The 24,964-nt window shown below is 35.7% G+C and overlaps 1 protein-coding gene across 4 annotated transcripts in view; it reads left to right on the forward strand.

Moving 5' to 3' along the window:
* Positions 1-1,421: 1,421 nt before the first annotated feature.
* The window catches only part of LOC124355209 (LHFPL tetraspan subfamily member 3 protein), a 29,524-nt gene continuing 5,981 nt past the window's right edge, over positions 1,422-24,964 (forward strand). For 2 of the 4 annotated variants that reach the window (XM_046806223.1, XM_046806221.1), the window contains exon 1: positions 1,423-2,050. In XM_046806223.1, the coding sequence (XP_046662179.1) occupies positions 1,636-2,050 (415 nt within the window). In that variant the 5' untranslated portion in view covers positions 1,423-1,635. Of the gene's footprint in view, positions 2,051-24,964 lie in introns of all 4 variants that reach the window. The other 2 variants (XM_046806224.1, XM_046806225.1) reach the window with 2 other exon arrangements.

A 24,964-nucleotide genomic window follows, 5' to 3' on the forward strand; every position in this document is an offset into this window, starting at 1 on the left:
GCTACTCACGACTTTGCACGCAATTTCATAGGTTTACACTTGTATGAACACTTCTGGTTCAAGTGAATTATATTTTAAATGCCAATTTTGGGTTTGTCTTGTTGCCACGATCAAGAAAATCTGCCAAAAAATGTATAATTATGCCCGTTATGATTTACTCTGGTCTCAGTTTTTTTTTGTACCGTAGTTCTCCAATCAAGAAAATATATATACATACACAGGTCTGTCAAAGAAAATTAAGATGGGTTTATAACACTCCTTAAATTTATAGTTAAAGTCAGATAGTAACTTTGTTTATTATATCTGCATTACAGTTCTGCACTCCATACTTAATATTTGCTAAAATGTAAAGTTAAAAGTATATTTTTACTAAAACTTATAATTTTCTCACCTGGATTCTTACTCTGTGCTCAGCAGGGGTTGCAGAAAATATTGAAATAATATGTATTGTTACTATCAAGCTTACTCTAACTATAAATTGACCAGGGACTCAGTACAATTGGTTCAGTAGTTTTTACATGATTGAGTAAAATTGACATACACACAGAAATACCATAAGATTTTTATATAATAGATAGATTTAATAACAATCACATTTATGGCCATTAATTGTATATAGAACTGTGTACATATTGTTTCTTAATTGTTAAAATTCATGGTGCAATGAGAATTTTTAGATTTTAGCCAGAATGATTTTTTTATCATTTCATCTTTAGTTTTAGTCATTCTTACAGAACATAATTTGTGGCAAAATTGTGTGTTCTCCTACCTTTAGTTATTTTGTTTGTTTTTAATGTGTTTAAAACTGTGGAGGTTGCTTATAACTTGATTACAAAAAATTAACAACACCTACATTTGTTTTACCTATAACACCATAATTTAATACCTCCCATTTAATATCTTATCTTCATTTACTTTCATTTTCCAATTTTGAAATGTTCTATCCAATTTCTCCTGAAAGGTCTGATGTTTTGCGGGATTTTATAACTTAAATGGTTATCACAAATTTATACTTGTCAAACAAATTCCAAATTTATATTTATTCTTAAATTACTTTATTATTTATTTTATTTAAATTTTCCATCTAAATTACGAAAAGAGTTGGAATTCTGCTCATGAGATAGTCAAATTAATAGTTATTTGTTATTTAATACAATCTTAAATTTTCTTTCTTAAATCAGAGACTTTAATGCGTGGTCGTAAACTAAAGTCTAGAGAAAGACAAAAATAACAGTTTTGGAGTAATTTTATTCAATCTAGTTCATGTAAATTTTGTGAGTTTAATTGATTACTTGATAGGTTTAATGTAAAACGATCTTCGACTGTTCACAATAACAGTTCGGACAGAAGCCGTCATCGGAGAGTATGGGACAGGACAGGAGCGCTCTCTAGCGACACAGAAAGTTCTCCCACCCCGTACACTTCCGCCGCGGCCATTTTGTCTCCTTGCTTCGTGCGTGACAGGACACTCAGTCAGTCTCTGTCAGCGCACTGCCTCCTGGTTATTGTTGACGTGGACAGGATGCTAACCTAACAGTGGACTGTTGTTGTTATCACTTGTCGTGTCTATTATGGTAATATCAATCTCGAGTGTTGTGTATTAGTGAAGTGTAGTGACAGTGCAGTGTTGACGTAATGGGGTCAAAAGTGGAGTATGTAGACTCGTCGCACATGTACGCGACCAACTACGTCCGTAACTCCAAGGCTATCGGTGTCCTCTGGGGGATATTCACCATCTGCTACGCCATCATCGCCGTGGTAGCGTTCGTCACCCCAGAGTGGATGGGGGACACCATGGGCTCTGAGAACCCCGCGAGGTTCGGACTCTGGAGCAGCTGTTACTTCGGCAACGCTGTGGGAGTAGTCGAGGATTGTCAAGGTCGTCTGGATGACCTCTCCAGCATTCCAAGCCTGCCCGGAAAGATAGCCACGATCCTGGCCGCCTTATCAGTGCTCGTTGCTCTTATCACGATCGTTGCAATGCTGCTCTTCTTCTTCATAGCCTCCACCAAGGTCTTCCATCTTTGTGGGTGGATGCAAGTTTTGTCGGGTAAGTAATCTAAACGAACGACTGATACTTTTGTACCTGTAATAAATCTTATCTGTGTTTTGCATAACTAATTATTACAAGGTATATAACAATCACGTTTTCCATTTCATCAGTAAGCACGAATCAATTTCATTTTGTCTCATCTCATATATGGACTTTTAACTGGTACCTCAAAATGTAGAATAATAATAGGATTGTGTCATATCGTATGCAGATATGTACTAACATTATACTTTCCGGTACATTCGCCATGCCAAATTCAATATTCACAAACATACGTATACTACCAACAATACCATTAGTTGCAAGACCACCACCATATTCTAGGGGTTTACTATTTTATGATTTTTAGAGATAAAAATTTTTGTGTTCTGGCGCTATACTGAAGTGTCGTGCACAATTGTCTGAAAAATATTTATTCACTTTACGTGGAACACTAAATCTCCATAGACAAAATAATAAGTGGTATAGGGTATAATTAAATAATTTAATTATTTGATACAATTATACTTGTAAAATTACAGACGTTTCTCTTCCATATCAATCATTCTCACTGGCTCAAGGACATCAAATACCATGCATTGATTGATGGTGTACTCTTTTTTATCCACTCGTTTACAAAATACGAGTAGTTTTCTACTGGCGATTTTTATAATATTTTGAAACAAAATAAATACAGCACAAAGTTTTTAAAGTGCAACAATTAGTTGAGACATTATTGTAAATGAACTGAATGTTGTTTATTATAGAAACGTAACCACAATATGTGAACAGTGATTTTCTCGGAATAGCTACAAGTAATTTCCTATGTGCAGGTTACAAACGTTAAAATTGTAGTGAATATGTGGCAACAAAATTCTTGATTCATTAATCTGCATAAGTTGTAGAAAAATATTGACACTGATGATCATACGGATGTAATCAATAAACATTTTGTGGCCTATGCTGTCTATAGAAGACACTATATACACGGACAGTGGAAAACTATACATCAGAACAGTAACAGAGACCATGACTCTGAAAGAACAAAAGTACCCACGTGTACGAGTACACCTGAGAAGTGGTATGAGATAATCGTGGATTTTTAGCAACATTCTTTGGACATGCTAGAATATATTCGTCATTGTGATTTAAACTGTATAGGATTTTTGCTGAGAAGGAAAACAAATTGTTTGGACTGCACTCGACAATACAGCAGTTGGTGCCTGTTTGCTATAGGGATGACTGAATTTTATTCCTCCCGCGTTTTCCTCTCGGTGAAAGCTGTTCCACGTTACAGCGAGTAAGTAATACAACAATCAGAAGGCAGAAGTAGGATAGAAGGAGTACAACGACGGACGAGATGTTGACTTGTCCCAGTGGCTGAGATCCACTCTACAGCCCACAGGATTGGTCAGTGTCACATTCAGTCAGGTTAGAACAGCTGATGCGACAAAACAACAGCTGGCAACCTTGCAACATTCCTTATAACGGTCGCGCTGTTGCCATGTCGAACATAACCTTCACAAGCCTCCACACTCCCAATTCAGGAAACCGGTCATTTTCTTTGTACGTTTTTACAGAGTGGAATGTAGAACCAGACCTTTTGTTATGTTTTTTGTGTGGTTGAAATTGAAGACGGTGGGATGATTTTTACCTGTCTGCTCTCCATTCCCTGCCTTATAATTATTGCATTTTTTTTATTGTAAAATATTCTTTAAATAAAGACGTTATAGTATAACACTTTCATCTTCTACTACGTTACTACTGTTTTTGTTTATAAATAGACCGCCCGCGCGCGTTGTAAAAAAATACGTATGTGTAACAACAGTTGGGAAATTCAGACAAATCACCAAGTTGCTGATCCGTAGTTTACTAATACTATCTTTGGGTGTTATGGGTACTAATACAAATATTAGAGCAGCTGTATGTATCCTCTTTAACCATTGGAGGTATAAGACTTAGCTCGTCGTAACCACACTTAACACGAGGCCTATCACTCGAGACTGAAAAAAGTTATTTCTATCTGTCCGCATGATATTATGAAAACGAACTGACCTATAATAGACTTGAAATGGTAACGACAAAATCAATGTGGTACACAAACTAGTACACTCTTATGATACATGATACGTGTTGTGTATGCAAACTCAGCGAAGCCTGTTCCGTGACATGTGGTGCAGCGTAACACACACAACACCGTTTAGGAGTGAAACTCTTAATTATCTTCCATACCCTACGTCAGTCTCATGCTGCATTACTGCCAGTATCCTGCCCGTGTTCTATTTTTTTTTTTTACTTCTGATGTTCTAACTCATATTGATAACGGTGTATCGTATAAACGTATCACCGCACCGCTTCGTTTCACCCATCTGAAGGTGTTAAAACGGCACGACGCACCTGCTAATGCACGCTGGAAACTGTGTGAATTGGGCAATCTTCGTGCCCGGTCGCTCCGAGTCGTGCACACTCTGAGACTTAATTATTCGTGGGAATTGCTCCGTTCCGCTCAACAATGCTGTAATGGTGTAAACGCGGCCAGTTACATTAAAAGGCGGAGAATTTAACCTCTGCGTTGGCAACCCCACGAAAGGTTGCTTCACTACACGAACAGCCTTCACAAATGTTAACAAACGCGTTAACAGGCACGTTCTCCCAGTAATGAAGTATCTTCACTTCCACCTTGACACAACCGCTGCTGGTTAGGAAGGCCCTTTAGAACATTGGGTAATGCACTGAAGGCGAAGAATTTCAAGTGAAGGCATGAATATCGATAAATCTTAAAAGAACTAACCGTGTAGGAAATGAACTAGCTCACCCATTGTGAACTGCAAATCAATCAGATATCCTAGGAACGCGGAACCATGAAAAGTGTGATTATTCGGTTGTTCTGCTTGTTCCAGAATGCTGAAGTCATTCAGTTTGTACGTACCATAACAATTTTGCTACGCTATTCAGTAATTAAATAGGAGACGAGCGTAATTGATTACATAATCAAATCGATTGAAGTTTATATAACGAATCGGGCATAACCATAATTTATATTTCAGTTGCGTTCTTCTTGTGCAAAGATTCTTTTATAGAGGTTCCTAGGTAGGTGCCATAGCAATGTTCGCACTGTCAGTAAAATTGTAAGTTTTGTAGTTACCTATGTAAAATTCTCTGTAATTTTAGTCTAGGAAGTTTCTTTTTCGAATCGTGTTACTCTTAAAGCGTTAATATATGCAAAACATTCCCTAACTATAACTGTGTTTATTTGAATTTTTTCTAATAGTCACCTCTTTGCTTTATATCTTTCCTTGTGGGGCGCCCTGTACAATGAGATTGTTAATGAGGCAGCCATAACGTGAACTGCATTGCATAATTTTATATCCATGCAAACACTTACGTCTAAATATCTCATTTCTTAACCATTACTTTTAGATTTTACAATCTTGGTGTTATACCCATAAAATTATATAACATAAAGTCCTCTATTGCACAATTTAACGATCCATGTTTAATTAATCTAGACGTGAACGCCTCTGCTTGACAAAAATAGGTTGTACTGAGTAAATAAATATTGAACTTTCACACTAAAACTGGAAAATAAAAACAGTACTTTGGAGGCACTAGTCTATAAATGTTTAAAACTTACTACATAACGATTATAAAGTAAATTGAAAAAAGGCGTACTATACTTGCAGTGTGTGTTTACTTTATTTACATTTAATAATGCCACACTTACACAATGCCATAATTGACAATAAAAAGAAGATGGCTGACAACAGGGTCACGCTGGTGATGATTTTCCATAGCCGGTGTATTACGCCCAAAGTCCTGCCCAAAAATTAAAAATGAATGTACATATTTAAAAATATATACCCCGAGGAGATTGTCAACCTAGTTGTTTTATACGTAATAAGGTAAAAATTAGTCACTGCGAGAAATTGCATTACCGTATATAAATTCTGTTATAAGCCGCTCTCATTGCTAAAATCTAGAATTTTAGTAACCTTTTTAAATATTTCATAAGAATTAGGCCTATTTGAATTTGCCACATTTTATCATTCACTGCGAAATGTGTCTTCTACGCCCTGATCTGATATACTTTTACGCCCGATTACCTCTAACTGCGTATATACAGGCACTGATTAAACTTTTTAAACTTTGTTCAGAAATTATCTACAATTTTCAGGTCTGATTAAGCATTTTCTTCATGAGTCACAGTTTATTTGCAAAATGAAATCTGGTATAAATTCAACCTGTTCCCTGATGGAAAGGGAAGGAGCCTAGTTTCAGTCTGTTAATAATAGGGGTATGGTCTCAGGATGATAGTTGTTCCCAAAGTATCGAAACACCACTAGGTCAGGAGTTCAGCTGGTGATACGAGTACTTTGTAATGTAAAGTCAAAACATTGATCTCGATGAAGGGACGACATTCAAACGATCCGTTAATCTGTATTCTAGCACTGGAATAAAAGTAAACTACATTAAGTGAAGAGCAATAACCATTGACTCATAATATAGATGTAATTATACAAAGAATATTTTCCCTAAAAAAGTCTCAATATAAGTGAGTTCGTTAAAATAACCTCTTCATAGAAATCCTTTCTCCTCATTCGAGTTAGAAATGTAATTGAAAATAAAACAGTAATTGCTCATCCTCATTCGTGCATCTCTTGACCCACATACATTTTCAGGGGACATTTCCAGACTATGACTTTGAAAGAAAGTAAATAAATCATAACAAACAACACATCAACTTCTTCTCTTAGATCGTATTTCTTGTCTGCATTGTAAAGAAGAAATTTATCTCGGATGAAGGAGATTAAACATTGTTGTATGGTAGTCATGTTTCGGACAGATCAACGAAGATGCAACAGTACCAGGTAAGAATGACAACATTGGATTTGGTGATACCACAGACAGTTTACAACTTTTTCAATTTTGGGTCCTCCTGTGGTGATTCTACAATTCGAAATTTGAAACTAACAAATAATCATAGAGCATATCTTTGCACGATCACATGAAACTATTACTCTACTATATATATCTGGTTTATGGAAACCTATTCAGTTTCTGATATGTGGACATAATTGAATATGTTGAATCACTTAACATGCGGGATACATTATTTCAGTAAGACATAACTCCAAAACTGTCAACTCCACATTGAGTGTATCAGAACCCACATGAAGGTTTTAATGATAAATACAGCATTTTATTTATTTTTCTATTATGGCACAATTAAAAATGACAGTAAATAGACCGATGTAGGTACCGAAATAATGGACCTAAAATGTATGTTTATGGGTAGGAGAGGACGTATTTTCCACTGAAACACTCCAGTAAACTTACAAGAACCTAAAACTGGACATCCGTCCATCTCTCATGGCTAATGAAATGTATGTTTATGGGTAGGGGGAGGACGTATTTTCCACTGAATCACTCCAGTAAACTTACAAGAACCTAAAACTGGACATCCGTCCATCTCTCATGGCTAATGAAATGTATGTTTATGGGTAGGGGGAGGACGTATTTTCCACTGAATCACTTCAGTAAACTTACAAGAACCTAAAACTGGACATCCGTCCATCTCTCATGGCTAATAAAATGAATGGCCCTTAGATTTTCGTGACTTATGCGTGTCACAACGCTCTGGTATGATTTGTTTATTTTAGCCTAGTTTGTAATGATGTGTTAGGTTAGTTATTTACCTGAAGAAGAGATTAGATTGCAGATCTCGAAACGTAGTGTTACTGATTTTGTTTGTATCACTGAACGATGGCAAATTTCCGGAAAAATCCTGTTTCCTTCACAACTCATGAAAGTTTTGAATATTTGTCTTCAGAAAGTACAACATCCCTTTTTTTAGAAAGTCTGGCCGTGTCGTCGAGCACGACTACAGTGGAAAAGCCTTAGTAAGGGAGTAGCTATGATGACGTAAACCACAAGGATTGTTCACTCCTGACAACATCGCTTTCTTATCCTGTAGATGACTCAAACGTTGCACGCTTCGGCGCGTCCCGTCGCTGCGCCGCCTCGCTTCCTACTGCAGATTACAGGAATGGAAAACCGGAAAATTATACACCTTACGAACTTAGAGAACGCATAACAGGATGCATTTCTAAAATATTTGGTAAAGGATAACGTGCTTATTCCCAAACAGTCTCCCCTGGTATAGACGTCACCATCCTGGAGAATTGTTTATAGTAGTATTAGATGTATGTTTAATCAAGAAGATTTTGAGCCCTTTTTGTGATATTCGGTCCCTTCCCCATCGCATTGTAATAAAAATAAACCAACTATATAAGCTAAGTTGTGATTACTATAAGAACACGACGCTTTTCACAGCATCAATATATTTACACGTATGTGGACAAAGTAGACACAATTGGTATAGGGGAGTCACTCCTGTTTTGGAGGTTCACAAAATAACTGACTCACCCAACGAATCATGAAGGCGTAAAATAGACTAAGCGTCAGAGGAAACCGCCACACACTTTTTACGTACAGATTGTTGATAAGTATAATTTTGACGTTTTTTTCGATTTTTTTGCTTGTGCTTTATATGTCGAAGGTTAATACCTGAAGAAAAAGACAAATATTAGTTCTCGAAACGTAGAGTTTCAGATATTGTAACATTATATCGATGGAAATACCAAAATATTGATATACTTTTAAAGTTTTTATTTTCAGGAAGTGAAATCTGTCCATACTTCTATTTTTTTTATTTCTATTTATTTTGGCTTGACAAATCATCCGAGGAGGTTTAATTGAGTAATTTATGGACACCTAGTACAGACAAGCTAGGAACTAGAATTTTGGAAAGTAGACAGTTTGAAAGCTCAATTCACGCAAGCCAAAGTGTGAAATTATCCTCTAGGCTGCATTATGGAGCGTAAAATATCGATGTAATGTGCAATATTGCAGTGTAGAATTGAAGACGCTCCATTAAAATATGGTTTTGCAGTTGATGGTATCAATAACATTAAGGCGTTCCAAACTCGTAATTGGCTGAGCGGGAACGAAGTAGAGCTGGAAAAGCCTGTCTGTCTGTCCGCATGGTATCTAAAAAACGAAATGGCATTGCTTATAGACTTGAAATTTTCCATAAAACTCCATTTCTATATAGAAAACACTTAGTTCGATTATGGTGCATGTCACTGCATAAGATTTGGCTTAGCGTTACAAAATATTTTTACATTGCTCTTAAGGGTAACTATCATGACAACGAAAAAATAGCAGGATAAATAAATTTGTATACGAAATAGGTTTAATCACGAGATCTCTACATTTCACGTATTAATACATGTAGCCTACATCTCGTTGTTTATTCATAAAGTAAAATGAAAAAATAAAAAAAGAGGAATGCCAATGTTAAAAGTCGGTGACAATATTTTATGTCAGTGCACTTTTGCGTTGTAGTGCCTTCCCTACCTCTCCAGAACTTTTGGAACTTTTATTTTTAAACAATGCTATGAAACATAACTCAATTAGAAGAAAGGTTAATGTTTCACGTAGCAAATTATCTCGGGAACGATTATTAACGTTTGTAGACTAAATTTGTGTAAAACTATTTCTACGTAGACAAGAATGAGATCTATTAATAATGGTGCATGTCTAAGTGTGGATTTTGGCTGAGCGTTATTAAAGCCTACAACCGAGTTGGATGGCACAGTTTTTTTCTGTCGGGATCTTTGCTGTTTGATTTCTGACTGTCTATGTGTCCGCAAGGCATCTCGAGATTACAATTACTTAAAATGGTTCATGCAACCTCAGCAAAGTCTGTTACACGACTTGCGGTGTGGCCTACTCCTTCCTACCTTGTTCGTCGTAAATAAACTAGCACACTGTAGAGCTACTACGTATTGAAAGATATCCCAAATCAAACGTTTAGTACATAGGGCGTTAAAATTTTAATTTTTCAATAAGGGACTTTTTGTCATTTACCCAGTTTAATCAAATTGGGTAGGAAATTAAATTTATTTAATTAGTGAATCTAAACATATTCTTAGCGTTTGAATGTTTAAATTTGTGATCATCATGGTTTCGGGGAACATGCAAGCATGGAGGCTCATGATTGCCATATACTGCGGGCAGGGGTTTTTTACCAATTTGTATGTAAGGTATGCATGATGTAACCATCGTAATACGGTTACATAAAAGAAATGTTTCTGTTTATTTTTCTTATTCCGTTCCAAATGACGGGTTGAGGAGTCGAACCACAAGTATCGACTAATATCTACAGTAATCGAACATCATTAAATGTACGAAAGGCTGTAAGCTATGGGTGCAACAAGCCAATTAGCATGTGTAGAACAATGGATATTGTGTGTTGGGAAACGCCCTCTGATGTGGGTATTTCCTGGGCAAACAATAGCGGTTCTCAGTAGAAGAGTTCTACGACATAAACAATCACCACACGTTACTTTTAGTGTGGAGCAAACCGTAGTCAGGAAAATCTCTTAGAGAAGATTTTTAATTTTGAGCTGGTGGATATGTAGGCATATAAGATTTTATGATATTTGTCATTATCACTTTACTCTCTTTTACTTCCAGATATGGAATATGATTTTACAAAACCAACATCTGTTGTGCGTTCTGGACTTACCATAAACCGTCGATATTGTAGATAACTTAACGAAGGGACCAATAATTTAAGTGTTGTGTTCTCTAAAGTACGAAAATAGAAATGGTGTGTTTAATATAGAGCAAAGATATAACTAATTTTTAAATGTTGTTTTTAACTAGCCTGTATATACAGGGTGGCGCAAAAGTCACTGAACAGTTGGTTAAAACAAGACTAGATTTATTTGAAATTATTTTTTATTACAAACAATACTTACAATTATTTTTTATATTCAAATTGTTTTCCTTCTTCATTAATACATCTTTGAAGTCTTTCTGGAATACTGTTACATACTCTATGGCATAGTGTGGGATCATTGTCCAAATCATAAAATGCGTCATGTATGGAGTCTTTCAGTTCGTCAATAGTATGGAGGCTTTCGAGAATAAACAGAGTCCTTCACTGCTTCCCATAGGAAAAAATCCATTGGTGTGATATCTAGTGAACGTGGGGGCATGTCAATATCTGCCCTTCGACCAATAACTTTTCTTTGGAAACGTTCGTTTAAATAATCACGAACGGCAGTGGCGTAATGTGGTGGAGCACCATCGTGTTGAAAGTAAAGTTCTTGAAAGTTTTCTGCAAACGTCATGAGTCCTGGTACCGCGTAATTCTGAAGCATATCAAAATATTTATCTCCTGTCACTGTTCCTTCAAAAAAATATGGTCCAAGTACGCCAAATGGTTATGCTGTTATTTTTTTCTTCTTTTAACCAACTGTCCATTGACTTTTGCGCCACGCTGTACATACATTGTATAGATCAAATATACGAGTAACATCACAGGATCATCAAGAACATAGTGTAAAGTTTACAAACCATACATTCAATTCAATAGTTGACATGTTCAGACAGAGGAATGATTTCTTCACAACTAGTTGCAAATACGAAGCTGGCCCTAAAGTTATCATTGATGACAACTTTGTTTTGATGAAAAATGATTGCTTAGTATTTAGTTATACTATTATACTTCTGACACTTTTTTAAGTTATTAAGCTATATAAATATAATCTACTTTAGTTTAAGTATGTGTCTATTCGGTAACTAAGGTAGTATGGATCACTTCTGGCTGGTTTATACCTACCAGTTGAACCCACCACTGCAACAGCAAAAACCGATGTGCCACTTCAATCTGGGCAACCTTATGGATGTCTAGTAGCGGCACATCACTAACCGCAAATGTTGAGATTCTGGGGTTCATGGGCAATTCGATAGGACTAGTCTACTGTGGAAGATGACTGTTGGAGTTGGTGGGGTTTGTTCCCTTACCTCAGAAGTTCTTGTTAACCTTAACAAGGGTGTGCCACCCCCTGCCTACTTTGACTGGAGAGGCTGGTTCAGAGCTGGCCTCCCCTTCTTCCGGGATTACTTTGAGATGTAGTGCCCTAATTCTTCCTCATGGATCTCGATAGGATACGGCCCCTACTCCCTAACCTTACCCATCCTGAATATCCTATCACTCCGGAAGCAGCGCAAAGGTTCTTACAGGACTAAGTGCAATTTATAAGCTTCTTGCCCTAAGTGAACAAAAAAAACTAAGGTAGTGTGTACAAGATAAGCTAATGCGTGAAGTTGTTAAATAAACCAATAATAATGTTCAATAGACCACTTGAATGTTGAAACCATTTTACGGTGGTAAACTTGAGTATCAGGCAAGAGGGACATTTTGTCAATAACCGTGATCAATAAACCACATGTTCGACAACTCATGTGTTTTAATTAAGCACATTGTAATTAGCAATCCCTGTCCACAGCACACTAATTAAACTGTGGCGCTTATTACGTGATTATAGTGTGTCCTGATTGAACAACTGTCCTATCACTTTGGGGGTCTGAAATATCCTTACAAACTTTACTACATCGGATATAACGTTTCGTGATTAATCTATAAAGATAAAAAGAAGCTAAAACCAAGTAAAATTTACTCGAATAATTAAGATATGCTGAGTTGAAAACCATTTCACACAAATTGCAATAAAATAATGTGAATTTAAATAACTGATTTGTACTTCCGACGGTAAATCTTCAGTAAACTAATGACACAAAAACCTGAGTTGTGTTCATAGTTTTATGAAAAGCTAATTCTTTTGCATAATTCTCTTCAACTTAGATTAATTTTATATCATGTGTTTATCTTGTAGACCCATTGACCAGCGCACATGACTCTCTAAACAAATGTAAACATTTTTGTTGTTTTTTTTCTTTTTGAAATGTGATAGAAAATGAGGAAAATTAAATGTTTATGTTTAATATTAAAAGTATAGTAATCAGCACCAAATCCCAGGGCTTTGAAAATAAATTAGATTGAATAAAAATAACCAGAAGGAACAGCGCATGTTCATCTATGTTAGTGAATGCATTACTCGTATACGAAGATGATACTCAATTGAATCAGTTTGAAATGCCTAACATACTTAATTAGTACTTACGTAAACAACTTTGTTTAGTTCAACTTTCGTGCCAAAACTTTTAGCTAAAAACACAACTAAACCCCCTGTTATGTATCTCTACAATAATATGGATTATATTATAATGAAACACTTGAATATTCCAGTGTTTTAAACATGACGTGAAAATAACACAAAGTAACAATCCGCATGTGGTCTTACAACGAACAGTAAGAGTATAGCCTCAGTTTACCTTTCTCTTAGTGCAGCATCTGGAATCTGATTTTGTCATAGACACGATTCCTGGAATCTGAAGTCATGTTCGTCTGAAGATATGGCAAATGTTGGAGACGAAGACGCTGAAAATGAAATTGTTATATCGTTACGGTATTAGATACACCTAGACTACAAAATATAGTCCAATCTAGGTGAAAAGGTACTCTCATTGTCTCATTAAGTACACTGCAATGTTTTAGACGTGTCCTGTAAGCACGGTGGAGCAACCGAGATTCCCGACGCTGCTGCACTAAGAAGAAAGTAAACTCAACATTCACATTGAATCAACCTTTCCCACCCTAGCTACGTTATGTGTGGAGCAAACAGTACACAGGAATTCGACACTAAACATTTGTTCAGTGTTGCCACATTTAAGGAAATTACGAAAAATTACCGCCACTACAAACACTTGTAAATCGTTTTAAAACGTTTTAATTTAACACCCTCCATTATCTTAGGCTCATTTCTTCACTCACTGTCCTGTACTCGGGGTCATATCGATGGAATAGTTCATTATTATTTATTTATTTTGTTCACCAAACTGTTCGGACCAAACTGTGTCAGATTCGGTTTTGGTGGGATCTCTTGTACAAAGATATTTTTATATTTTAAAGTATATTATCTAACGGTCCTGCCTGTAAGGACGGACCGGTAGAGAACAGGGGTATTGAGGTAACCCAGTAACTGCATGCCAGTTCCATTACCGATGTTCCACTCCCAGCAGTACGACAGAGACCGAGGCCGGGTGGGGAATGCAGTGAAAGTTCTCCGGTGATCTCGGTGCCGTTACCCATCCTTATCCTTTCTTCTAGACAGCTCCAGCAGCGGTCTCGCGTTACACTGACATCCTGGAGAAAATTGTTTTGGTGACCGCTCGGCTCGTAGGTAGGTCACTCCACTCACGTCCACGAGACTGATAAGATCGCCCCTGCTAAATTTGTTGAGGTTCCAGATAACAAATTAATTAGGATTTGAGGGCGTTTCGGGATATTACTTCTCCACCCTCCTCTCTATACCTATAAGTTGTCAGACAAACAATATGAATAATAGAAGTATGCTTCGAGGACCATTCCTAGGCCTTGCTATACGATGCTACACATTCATCATGACATAACGATATTGAAATCTAAGAGCTACACATACACTTTTAACAACCCCCGACACATTTTCATTGGCCACCTCAGGAACACTCTGGATTTCAAGACATTTTAATGTTAATACTGCGTTGTCTCGTTCAAACTGGTCGAAAGTTCCCGTGCCTTACTCTGTAGGCTTTCATTTCCCGACTTTAAATGACTTATAATGATCACACCATAATAAATTTTAATATATAAGGTATTGGACAACTCTTAACATAGTCCTAAGAGAAATGTTTAACGCCAAAATGAAATGTCAAAATTTAAAATCGACTTTTTCTCCAATTTTTCAAGTCAAATCCAGTTCGTATATTACAATGTCATGCGAACCCGAGTGTTTTGCACCTATGGAGAAACATTTTTTAGTGGTTCACATGCGTGTATGTAAAAATATAAAATCTATTATTAAAATAATTCCAAGATCATTATTTTTATGTCCGATTTCGAATATTTAAATATTACAAAAGTAGATTATTTGCTATTAAAAATGTATATTCTACTAGGCACAGCCTCAGAAGTTTTCAATATATAAAATTGGCTCTGGTGACAGAACCAACCTCCTAGTCTTATTTATATACAATAATATAACATTTACAAGATAGTTTTTTACTACGCCATACACATACGATCTTTCAGTGCCAAGAATTAATCTATTTTGTTCCAGAATTCATTGGTTCATCATTTCTGAATCATCAGTTCATTATATTACATGGGTAGCGTAAACAGCGTTCGGTGAAGTAATCGTCTTTTTTATTTTCAGAAACATAAATAAATATATCTTCCTGGACATTTTTATTTCATGGTTTGCAACTAAGAGATGATATACGGTGGTTTGTATTATTATTAAAAAAATACTGGATACAATTTTGTATAAACTATACTAATCTCTGTATATAATTATCCGTACGTGTGCATAAATGGATATCATTGTTCTAAACATGTACAATTCTTGCAAAACGAAGGTTTTTTTTATTTCAGTTTATTTTTATTTACCTCACTCAGAAAAAGGGTGTACAATCAATTAGGATTACAACGGTTACACATCGTAACGGATCACCCAACGAACACAGGTCACATGTACGTAAATAAATTAAATAATATTACAATTTCACTCACAACGGTTACCACTGCTACACATCGTAACGGATCCCCAACGAACACAGGTCACATGTACGTAATAAATTAAATAATATTACAATTTCACTCACAACGGTTACAACTGTTACACATCGTAACGTATCACCCAACGAACACAGGTCACATGTACGTAATAAATTAAATAATATTACAATTTCACTCACAACGGTTACAACTGTTACACATCGTAACGGATCACCCAACGAACACAGGTCACATGTACGTAATAAATTAAATAATATTACAATTTCACTCACAACGGTTACAACGGTTACACATCGTAACGGATCACCCAACGAACACAGGTCACATGTACGTAATAAATTAAATAATATTACAATTTCACTCACAACGGTTACAACTGTTACACATCGTAACGTATCACCCAACGAACACAGGTCACATGTACGTAATAAATTAAATAATATTACAATTTCACTCACAACGGTTACAACTGTTACACATCGTAACGGATCACCCAACGAACACAGGTCACATGTACGTAATAAATTAAATAATATTACAATTTCACTCACAACGGTTACAACGGTTACACATCGTAACGGATCACCCAACGAACACAGGTCACATGTACGTAATAAATTAAATAATATTACAATTTCACTCACAACGGTTACAACTGTTACACATCGTAACGGATCACCCAACGAACACAGGTCACATGTACGTAATAAATTAAATAATATTAAACTTTCACTTGATTTAATGTTTCTTTAAATCTTTATTCTAAAAGATTTCATATTTAACATTTTTCGACTAGTCTTAAAAATTAATAAATTTCTAAGCCACCTCCCAAAGCCAATCAAGTGTTTTAAACCTATGGATAAGGTGTTATTTCTGTGTCCTGTTAGGTACTTGTCGCGATGATAACATTGTAAATAGTCTTGGATATAATCCGTAAATTCCTGATTTCAACCACAGGGCTATGGAAGCCAACAATTTTCGTTTATGTTATCCTTTGTCTGGGGATTTCACATATTTATCACATTGAAACGAGCTGTTAAAAGCATTACTACATATCACAATTGGGCGTCCCGCTGATAAATGTTAACATATAGACGATAGATAACAGTAACTAGGCCTAGGTCGTTCTGCTCGTTATCCTCACAGTGAGTGGATACCCGTTCTCGTTCTCATCATACGACCTTCTATATCATCGTCACACAGTCCTACGATTACTGTAGTTCCCTCCATTGGTTTCTCAGAGAATCTGCATTAACACCGCCACATCTGCTGCTAACACAGTAATGACAAATGTCTGTGCTTCTTATCGGATGCTCAACATATTTAAAAATCGAGATAGCAAGTCTGCCTGAACTTAAGCTCTAGAGAAGTTCAACATATTGAGGTCACTTAAATTTTATTGCTTTGTTAACTCATGATGAATCAAATAGGTTACTTGTACAAAATACGTATTGTTACTGTCATATTTGATATCCACAGCGATGTAGAAGTCCTTGTGATTGATAGCCCTTGCTAGTTTCTCGAATGATTGAAGCTGACTTTTGAAAATTAGAAACTGATGAAAGCGTATCTTTCACACTCCAGTTTTATTTTATGAAATGGAATTTAAAATTAGTAAGTAATTATAAATTACATTTTAAATGGGATACAATACCTTATCACGGTTGAGTCTTGAGCAATATTGTGCAAAACACTGCCAATACAGGCTGTATTCAATGTCTCTTTTTATGAATTTGTAACATGGGTTTTAACTTCAATGTCTTGTGGCTATTTCATTGAAAATCGGTCGTAAACGCAAGGATAATGAACATAAATAGGCTTAATATATGGTTTCAAGGTGGCCATTATTTTAAAATATTCACAAACAATCTACTTTAATAAACAATAGCATAGGGTTTACAATACAAATATTCAGCCCATAACTATGCATGTGCAACTAAAAACTTCTGAATTAACTGTGTCCAAAGTCAGTTTAAAAATAAAGTTCATTATTTTATGAGTTAAAGTTAGTCGTTAAAGGGTTTGAAGGCTAGTGGGTGCTAAATTTAACAAACACGCATTGAAATACAACAACGTAATGCACTGATTTCTTCACTGATACCAAACCAGGCCCATGTTAGCTTTAAATTTTCTGGTTAACATTTTGTACATTGAGGCTTTTTAGTGATATTTGAACAATATTATTTTTTAATGCATGTAATAAATGTTTTAATTGTATATTTTATTTTGATAGTGAAAGTTACCATGAGGGCATGATGGATTGCTCCTTTGTTAATCGAACAACCATTTAGTGTAATCCTAGATTAATAGCACAAGTATGTTCAAAATAGAACAAACTGCACTTAGCTCACACTTTGTTCACAGCTGTTTTTACTACATTTTGTGTATTAATGGTCGGTTTTAGTTCATTACATAAAATTTTTTGTTCTGTCAAACTTCATCTGTTTTAGTAGCTGAATCCGAAATTACGGCTTGCTTAGATATTTTTAAACCAAATGTTACTGTTAACTTATTAAAATTGGGCAAAAAATTCGGATTTTATAACACATTTCCTACCATTAGCTTATTGCGAAAATTGAACAAATAATACATTTCTACTTCAAATTTAAACGCACATCTCAACTAAAGCTTACCTAAAAGGATGACACTATTTCGAACAAATGTCATCATTATATGGCACAAATTATAGAACATTATATTTCGACAACTGATATGTTGTCTTCTTCAAGTATATTAAGTTAAGACACGTAAACATGAACACAAGATAAAATATGGACAAACATAACATAACATAACATATGGCGATGAACAAGCCAAAGTCCAGCTTGATAAAACATGTATTATTTAATTTTGTATAAGTTTAACCTTGTGTCCTTAAGTTTTGAGGTCTGAAAAAGAGAACGATTTCGAATTGCCGAACCTCATTAGATCGGCTTGATTAAATTTGTTAATTTTCGACCACAATAACGTTAAAAGTATTCACGGAAATCCTATTATCATCTACCACAAATTAGATATTGCTACTTGCCCAGGCAATAATTAGGGTTTACCCTTCCTGTTGTTTATTATTTACGCTCCAAACAATTTGGAGTGTGCGTTCAAAACGGTCCCGGAAGCTCATTCATTACCTCAGGGCGACCTGACATACTTACAGGCTGGGCTGTGAAATACGTGACCAGTGCTACCAACCTATGTTTAAATCAAGGGAGCGCAACGGTAGACTGGACAAAGGAGGTGAATTTCCCGAGGATCTAATCAGTTGTTTTCCGCGGTTTGTAGATTTGCTAAAATCGTAAACTGGTTGGTCTCATCTCCAAGGTACGCAAAAGGCCTACAGATAATCTGGAGTGGACAACTACGTGAAGTCTCTAAATAAAACTATGAAGTCACTGTTTTCTATTAGAGAGAACCCCCCCCCCCCTTACAATATACCCCATATTGCCTAGCCACTTCTAGGGTGAGAACTCAGACATCCATCACGCCCTTGGAATTTCTTACTTGTATTTGCAACAACAACTTGGGTATTACATCGAATTTGCTGAGCATTTTTACTATTCCCTATTTATGAACCTATTCCCCTTTCAGTTCAATCTATGTCTACTTAATTAAGCATGAGATACATTGTTTCTGAAAACTACTATGAGTTATTTAAAATGTCAAGGCTCTGCTATATGTAAAATAGAGTTAATAACATTTCCAAACAAAGTTTGGTTGGATTTCAATTCCTAATTTACAGTATATCTTAATTCAGTTCACCGAATGTAGTTGTGAGTCAATTGGAAATACCTAAACAATAACCAAACGATTATTTAATATAAAATCACCCTGCTCTATTTTATTAGCCAAAAGGCTTCAAAAGCCAAAATATATTTTTTTCTATGTTCACCTTGCTTCCGGGAATATAAATGGTAATTCAGATTGTCAGAGACGTAGAAATGTATTTTAATGTGATGTGTCAGTTTGTAGGAACCAGTTGTCACTCGATAACTCTTATGTCTGTTGGTTCTGTGGTTTGTTTAAGTTTTCGATAGGTAATTAGGTTATATGTTATGAAATATCAGTGGTGCTATCTTGTCACAATTCGTTACAGTGGAAGACCCAACATCTGTTGAATCTCTTTATTCAACCTCAAGCTCAGACTTGACAGTTTCCTTGAAAATGTTTTTATTTTCTATATTCAGATGTGTATAGCCAGCCAAAAATCAATGACATGTTACTACGACATTTGTCAAGGTATAGGATCGGTGCCTCCTGAAGAAAATCCCTGAGCTCCACAATTAATTTACATCAGCACTGCTTTAAGCATTGTTGCACATTAAATGAAATGAAAATTGTATTTTATATAGACGAAGTTATAACTTAGACTTCCTCTCGTCCACTTAGCCACTAAATGTAATGTTGTCAACATTACCTGGTTGGTATTGGGGCCGGAATTATCTCGAATTCGAATTGCTCCTGTTGCTAACATGTTTTTGCGTACACTTGAACACAGCTATGAACACTTTGTCAGAATTATGAGCGTCAGAAAAGTTTCAAAATTACGTGACATAATTATGTACTTTGAAGTAATTCGTGAACGTAAGCTGATTCGATGTTATCAATTTTGTTTTGCACTATTGTAGGCTAACGTGGCAAAACAACAAAGCTTGTTTTTAGGACCGAATCCTGTGTTTTTTTACTGAAATTGAGAGCAGCTGGGTCAATTCTTTGGATATCGTCCTTGACCACTTGTTTTTTGTTTAGTAGGAGAGTTGCTTGCCTGGAATCCGGACAACAGCAGAGTTGTATATATATTGCTCCAGCGGTAGAACTAAGAGCATCGAGATAGTTACCTCTCACACTCACCTTGAGGTACGGTGCATTTATTCCACAGATATCTGCCTCTGGTGAGTTGTGTGACCTTGACGTATATCTCAAGGTTGAGTCGGTATCGAAGAATGTGGGTTGAGGCATTCACCTGGACCATTACCGGATAATGAAGGCTTCTTTAAAACCTCGCCACCTCTTTAACACGTTGTGCTCATTTTACATTCAGTGTCGTGTTTGTTAAAGTAACAGAAGGGAAGTTAACATCGCTTGGTTGCTGTATAAAGGCGATTCTCCAAAAAGTGACATTTCTTTTCCCTATTTTAGGAACCATAGCGTAGCGTTCAAAATGAAACAAAAAACTGTTATAGTGATTACAAATACATACTTTATACTTTTTATACAACAGTTATATACCATGTGACTTTATAGTGCTACTGAAATATATATTTTTTGTTTTGAAATGGTAGGGAACTTTATAACTCCAAAATGAAATACATTACAATACAAAAATGACTTCTTACAACAGTCGTGTAGTTGGGCGACAGCCTTTTTACATTTTGATGTCCATCACTGAAACGATTGCTTTAATTCAGAAACTGCCAATCAGAGATTCAGAGGTGAAATCTATACCTATAGTGGTTGTATCAAATCCCTTGACTCTCGAAGGTGGCTGTTTCATTATCCAATACTGATTGGTCTGTGGTATAAAAGTAGGTTGTTCCATACCGGTGTAAGACGCGGTTAGCCCTGCATGGTGTACAGGAGAGGCAACGGTTAGTGAGTCATTGACACTCAGTCGATAAGTGGGGTTGCTGTGGTGTCTGGTTGCTTGCTGCTGTGGTGGCCAAGTGTGGAGATAAGAGTCACTAGACTGGTTCTGTTTCAATAATGATGTTTTGAGTACAACAACCTCCTCTTGTGGTCGTGCACGATCACTCACTCGTAGAATGTGACGTCACAAGTCGCCAAAGTCATTACGAGTCAGAAACTAACATCTAGGTTGCTTGAGAATCATGTAGGGCAGTCTGACGTAACCATATGAATGAAGTTCAGTATACTAAACAACATTTCAACCAGAGTTGCTGATGTTATAATACGAGATTGAGTGTTTCATTCACTTATCTTGCGAGCAGAAGAATGAATTAAACGGGTTTCTTTTGTGGTTAGAAGCACCCAGCACTTCATTCATTTCTCTTTCAATGTTTGTTTTGCTGACTATGTAAAACAAACGCCAATATTAATGCCTACGTTTATAGGTACACTAGTCAGTTACTGTAAAATATTAGTTATTTTACAAACAATATTGTATACAATTACGTAGCCTAATTTTTACAAATTTCCTTATTGTCTATTGTATTGTTCAACATGTATACATTTGTTAATACCAAATATTGTATAGAAAGTAGTAAAAATTTATATTGTATAGAGTACAAGTCCCAATTTCTATAAGTTTTTTAACGTCCTTAGTGGTTCCTTTAAACGTAACACAATATTCACGGCAAGAAGGTAGCCAGGGAAATTGCCCTCCCACCCCTCTCCCCAAGAGTCAAGACTGGTATTTTCCCGTAATGGACAAAAAGTAAGGAAAGTGCAGTCAACCGCTCATTCCCCATTTTGTTCCTTTAAATGTTCTTAACCCGTTTCAATAATTTTGAGAACGATCTTTCAGCAGTACGTCAGTAATACTTAATTATTTAAATAATGGTAATCGTCAGTAATAATCGCTAAAGTCATTTAAAAAACTGGGGGTCTCTGGCTACGTACTTGATTCACAGCGTATATTATCTGAGGAAAGCCGATGTCCGTACGGTCTAAGGCATTGAACATAGTAGAATCTTAGTTAAGGTTTAAATCCTGTGTGTGGCCGAAACATATTTTATCAGTACTGTCAACTTTGTACTGTACCGCTTTTCCTTACTCTGTTTAATAAAATCCTTGCGATGGCCCATAAGGACGAGCAGAATCAGGCGAAAAAAGGTTGACCTCTCCTTAAAAAAAAGTTATACATCTATCTGCACGCACGACCATACTCGGAAGGGATGTTACACACCCGGAAAACAAAGACGCCAGGTAGAGAAGGCGTTAGCTCGCCGTGAAATGTAATGAGTAACGGACTACAGCTCGGCTCTGCCCGGTTCTAGTGAAAGCGTGGCTAGCAGAGCGGTTCGCGGGTGTGTTGTAAATCTGTGGTCAGTTACTCGCTGGTTACTTGGTTACAATATTAGCCTAAATTGTGAGTGTTCCGCAAGCCGCCTAGCCGCAGTCGCCCGTCCCGGTACCGTTATATAAGCCGCCCGCCCTCCCTCACAAGGACTAGGATTTCATTTGTTCAGTATCGGGGCTGTAGGCCTACGCGTCGTAATGCTGGGTTTAGACAAGTAAAGTGTCTTTATCTAATTTCTATATAAGCATTAATTTTAAAACGCTAAGAATTATTACAGTACGCTTAAAAAGTAATGCATTCGTATTTTTCATAGATCTCTGATGTGATACCCTCATATACCAAACATGGTATACAATAAACTAGAATTAAATCTGAACGTGAACAACTATCTAAATACGCGTTGTATTACTTTTTCTGGTCTTATAGAGCGCTTACAAACAATGTTTCAAAGGTTTCGTAATTATTTTTATTAACTTTTAATCTGTTGTAAACTGGTTGTTGTGTTTTAAAACAACCTTACCACTTTAACATTTAATTCCCCAGGTGATTCACGGTGCGTTAAAAGTAACAGCTCCTTAAACAGTTCGTTTGTACTATATGCTGTTGTTTTTAAGCCTAGCCGTTTAAATCAGCAAGGTGATGTATGTTAATGTTATGAATAACTAAAAAGATGGAAAAATTAGATTTTTAAATTTTTTGCCTACAACCAAAGCATTATAACAGAAGCTTATGATACGGGCTTTATAATTTTAATACTACACCTCTTGACCCACAAGTCATAGTAAAAATAAAATAAGCCTACATACATATAAAATGTTGAAATGCTGTAGATGGAGCTTATATTGGTTACTGTTAACTTACATTAAAACATAAAACCAATATTTAATAAATTTTATTTGTTTGTGAGGCCTTTCGATAGCGAAGCTATCTTCTTCAGACACATCACAAAAGTGTTTGAAGAAGATAGCCTCGTTATCGAAAGGCCTTACGAAAAAAATAAAAGTATTAAATATTGGTTTTATGTTTTAATGTAAGTTAAATTATAAAATGTTAATCAAAACAACAATGATGTCCATAAAAAATATCTCAGTATTAAACATTAATATCGTGCGGAAAGCATTTTCACAAGTAATAAACAATCTTGTTCCCTTTCTTCTAATTTTTATAAGAGGTGAAAAACCAGTAAATGTATTAATATTATAACAGGAGCGATCGACGTGTGTGACAATATCCAGGTGCATCGATACCTACACTTAAGTAAAATTTATTTATTGTTTGTCCATACTCTTTACTGATATCCACTTTTCATATGTTGCTGATTACTATGTATAGTTTTATTGCATATCTTGAGAGTTATGTGCAATTCCATAGCGTATCGTTTACAAGTTTTTGTGGGAAATGTTATATTTGAACACAAAAACATGTAAGCTATCTTTTATAAGTAATTATTGTATGTCTGCGACGATAACTGGTCCACCACAAAGATTTAATAGATGGTGTTCTGTTAACGATTCACTTCTTTAGCAACTTTATAGCATTAGGCCAAGATGAATGAATACAATATCTGGATAAATCTTAAAAGGGCCGTTACTGTTTAAAACGCTGATTGTATTTTTAGCAGCAACGTTACAGTTAAAGTCAACAAAATTCTACTGAAGCCTGAACAAACTCAATAACATAGAACTTTTGGTTTTCCCGTTTATAACTGATCAAAACCACATTTCCTTTGAAGTTCGTCATTTTTTTTTTTAATTTGCGAACGAAACCTTATATGTTTTTATCCATACTGTAACAAATTGTTCCTACTGCCGTAGCTTATTGCTTCGTTATTTATTCAAGGACACGTCCGAGATGATACCACCACTATCATCATCTTTTTTGTGTAATATGGTTACAGCTTACCATTTAACTTGTTTAACGATAATAGCGATGAAAAGAAATGATAATTAGATTTACAACATTTGTCAGAGTTACGTAAAAGGTTAATTTGTTATGAAATCAATTTTTAAGTGTCCACTAAGTTTTAGTTGAAATATGTGGTCTAACATTCAACTTGTAAGTTGAATCACATCTATTTTAAATTTAATTATGCTTTAATTAATTGGCTAATGTATGTATTTAGGAATACATAAACTTTCACACTGTATGAAAGGAAAATCTATCAACTCTACATTTGTATTGTTGAAGCCATCTCTGATTTCTAGATTTCGGAGAGCGCCTTCCTTAATGGTGCTGCATACTGTGCACAGATAGGTTCTTTTATTGCGTATTATTTATGAAGGCGTTACAGTCAGTTATAATTGGATTTCTTTATTTTATTCCTTGCCCTTTATTATTTGTGTTCTGTCTTCATTTTAGCATCGACATTTTAAAATTTTTGATACATTATGAATGCAGTGAATAAAAATACATTCAATTTGTATCTAGT

Source organism: Homalodisca vitripennis, chromosome 2, assembly GCF_021130785.1.
Source record: "Homalodisca vitripennis isolate AUS2020 chromosome 2, UT_GWSS_2.1, whole genome shotgun sequence".
In the NCBI taxonomy this organism is placed as follows: Eukaryota; Metazoa; Arthropoda; class Insecta; order Hemiptera; family Cicadellidae; genus Homalodisca; species Homalodisca vitripennis.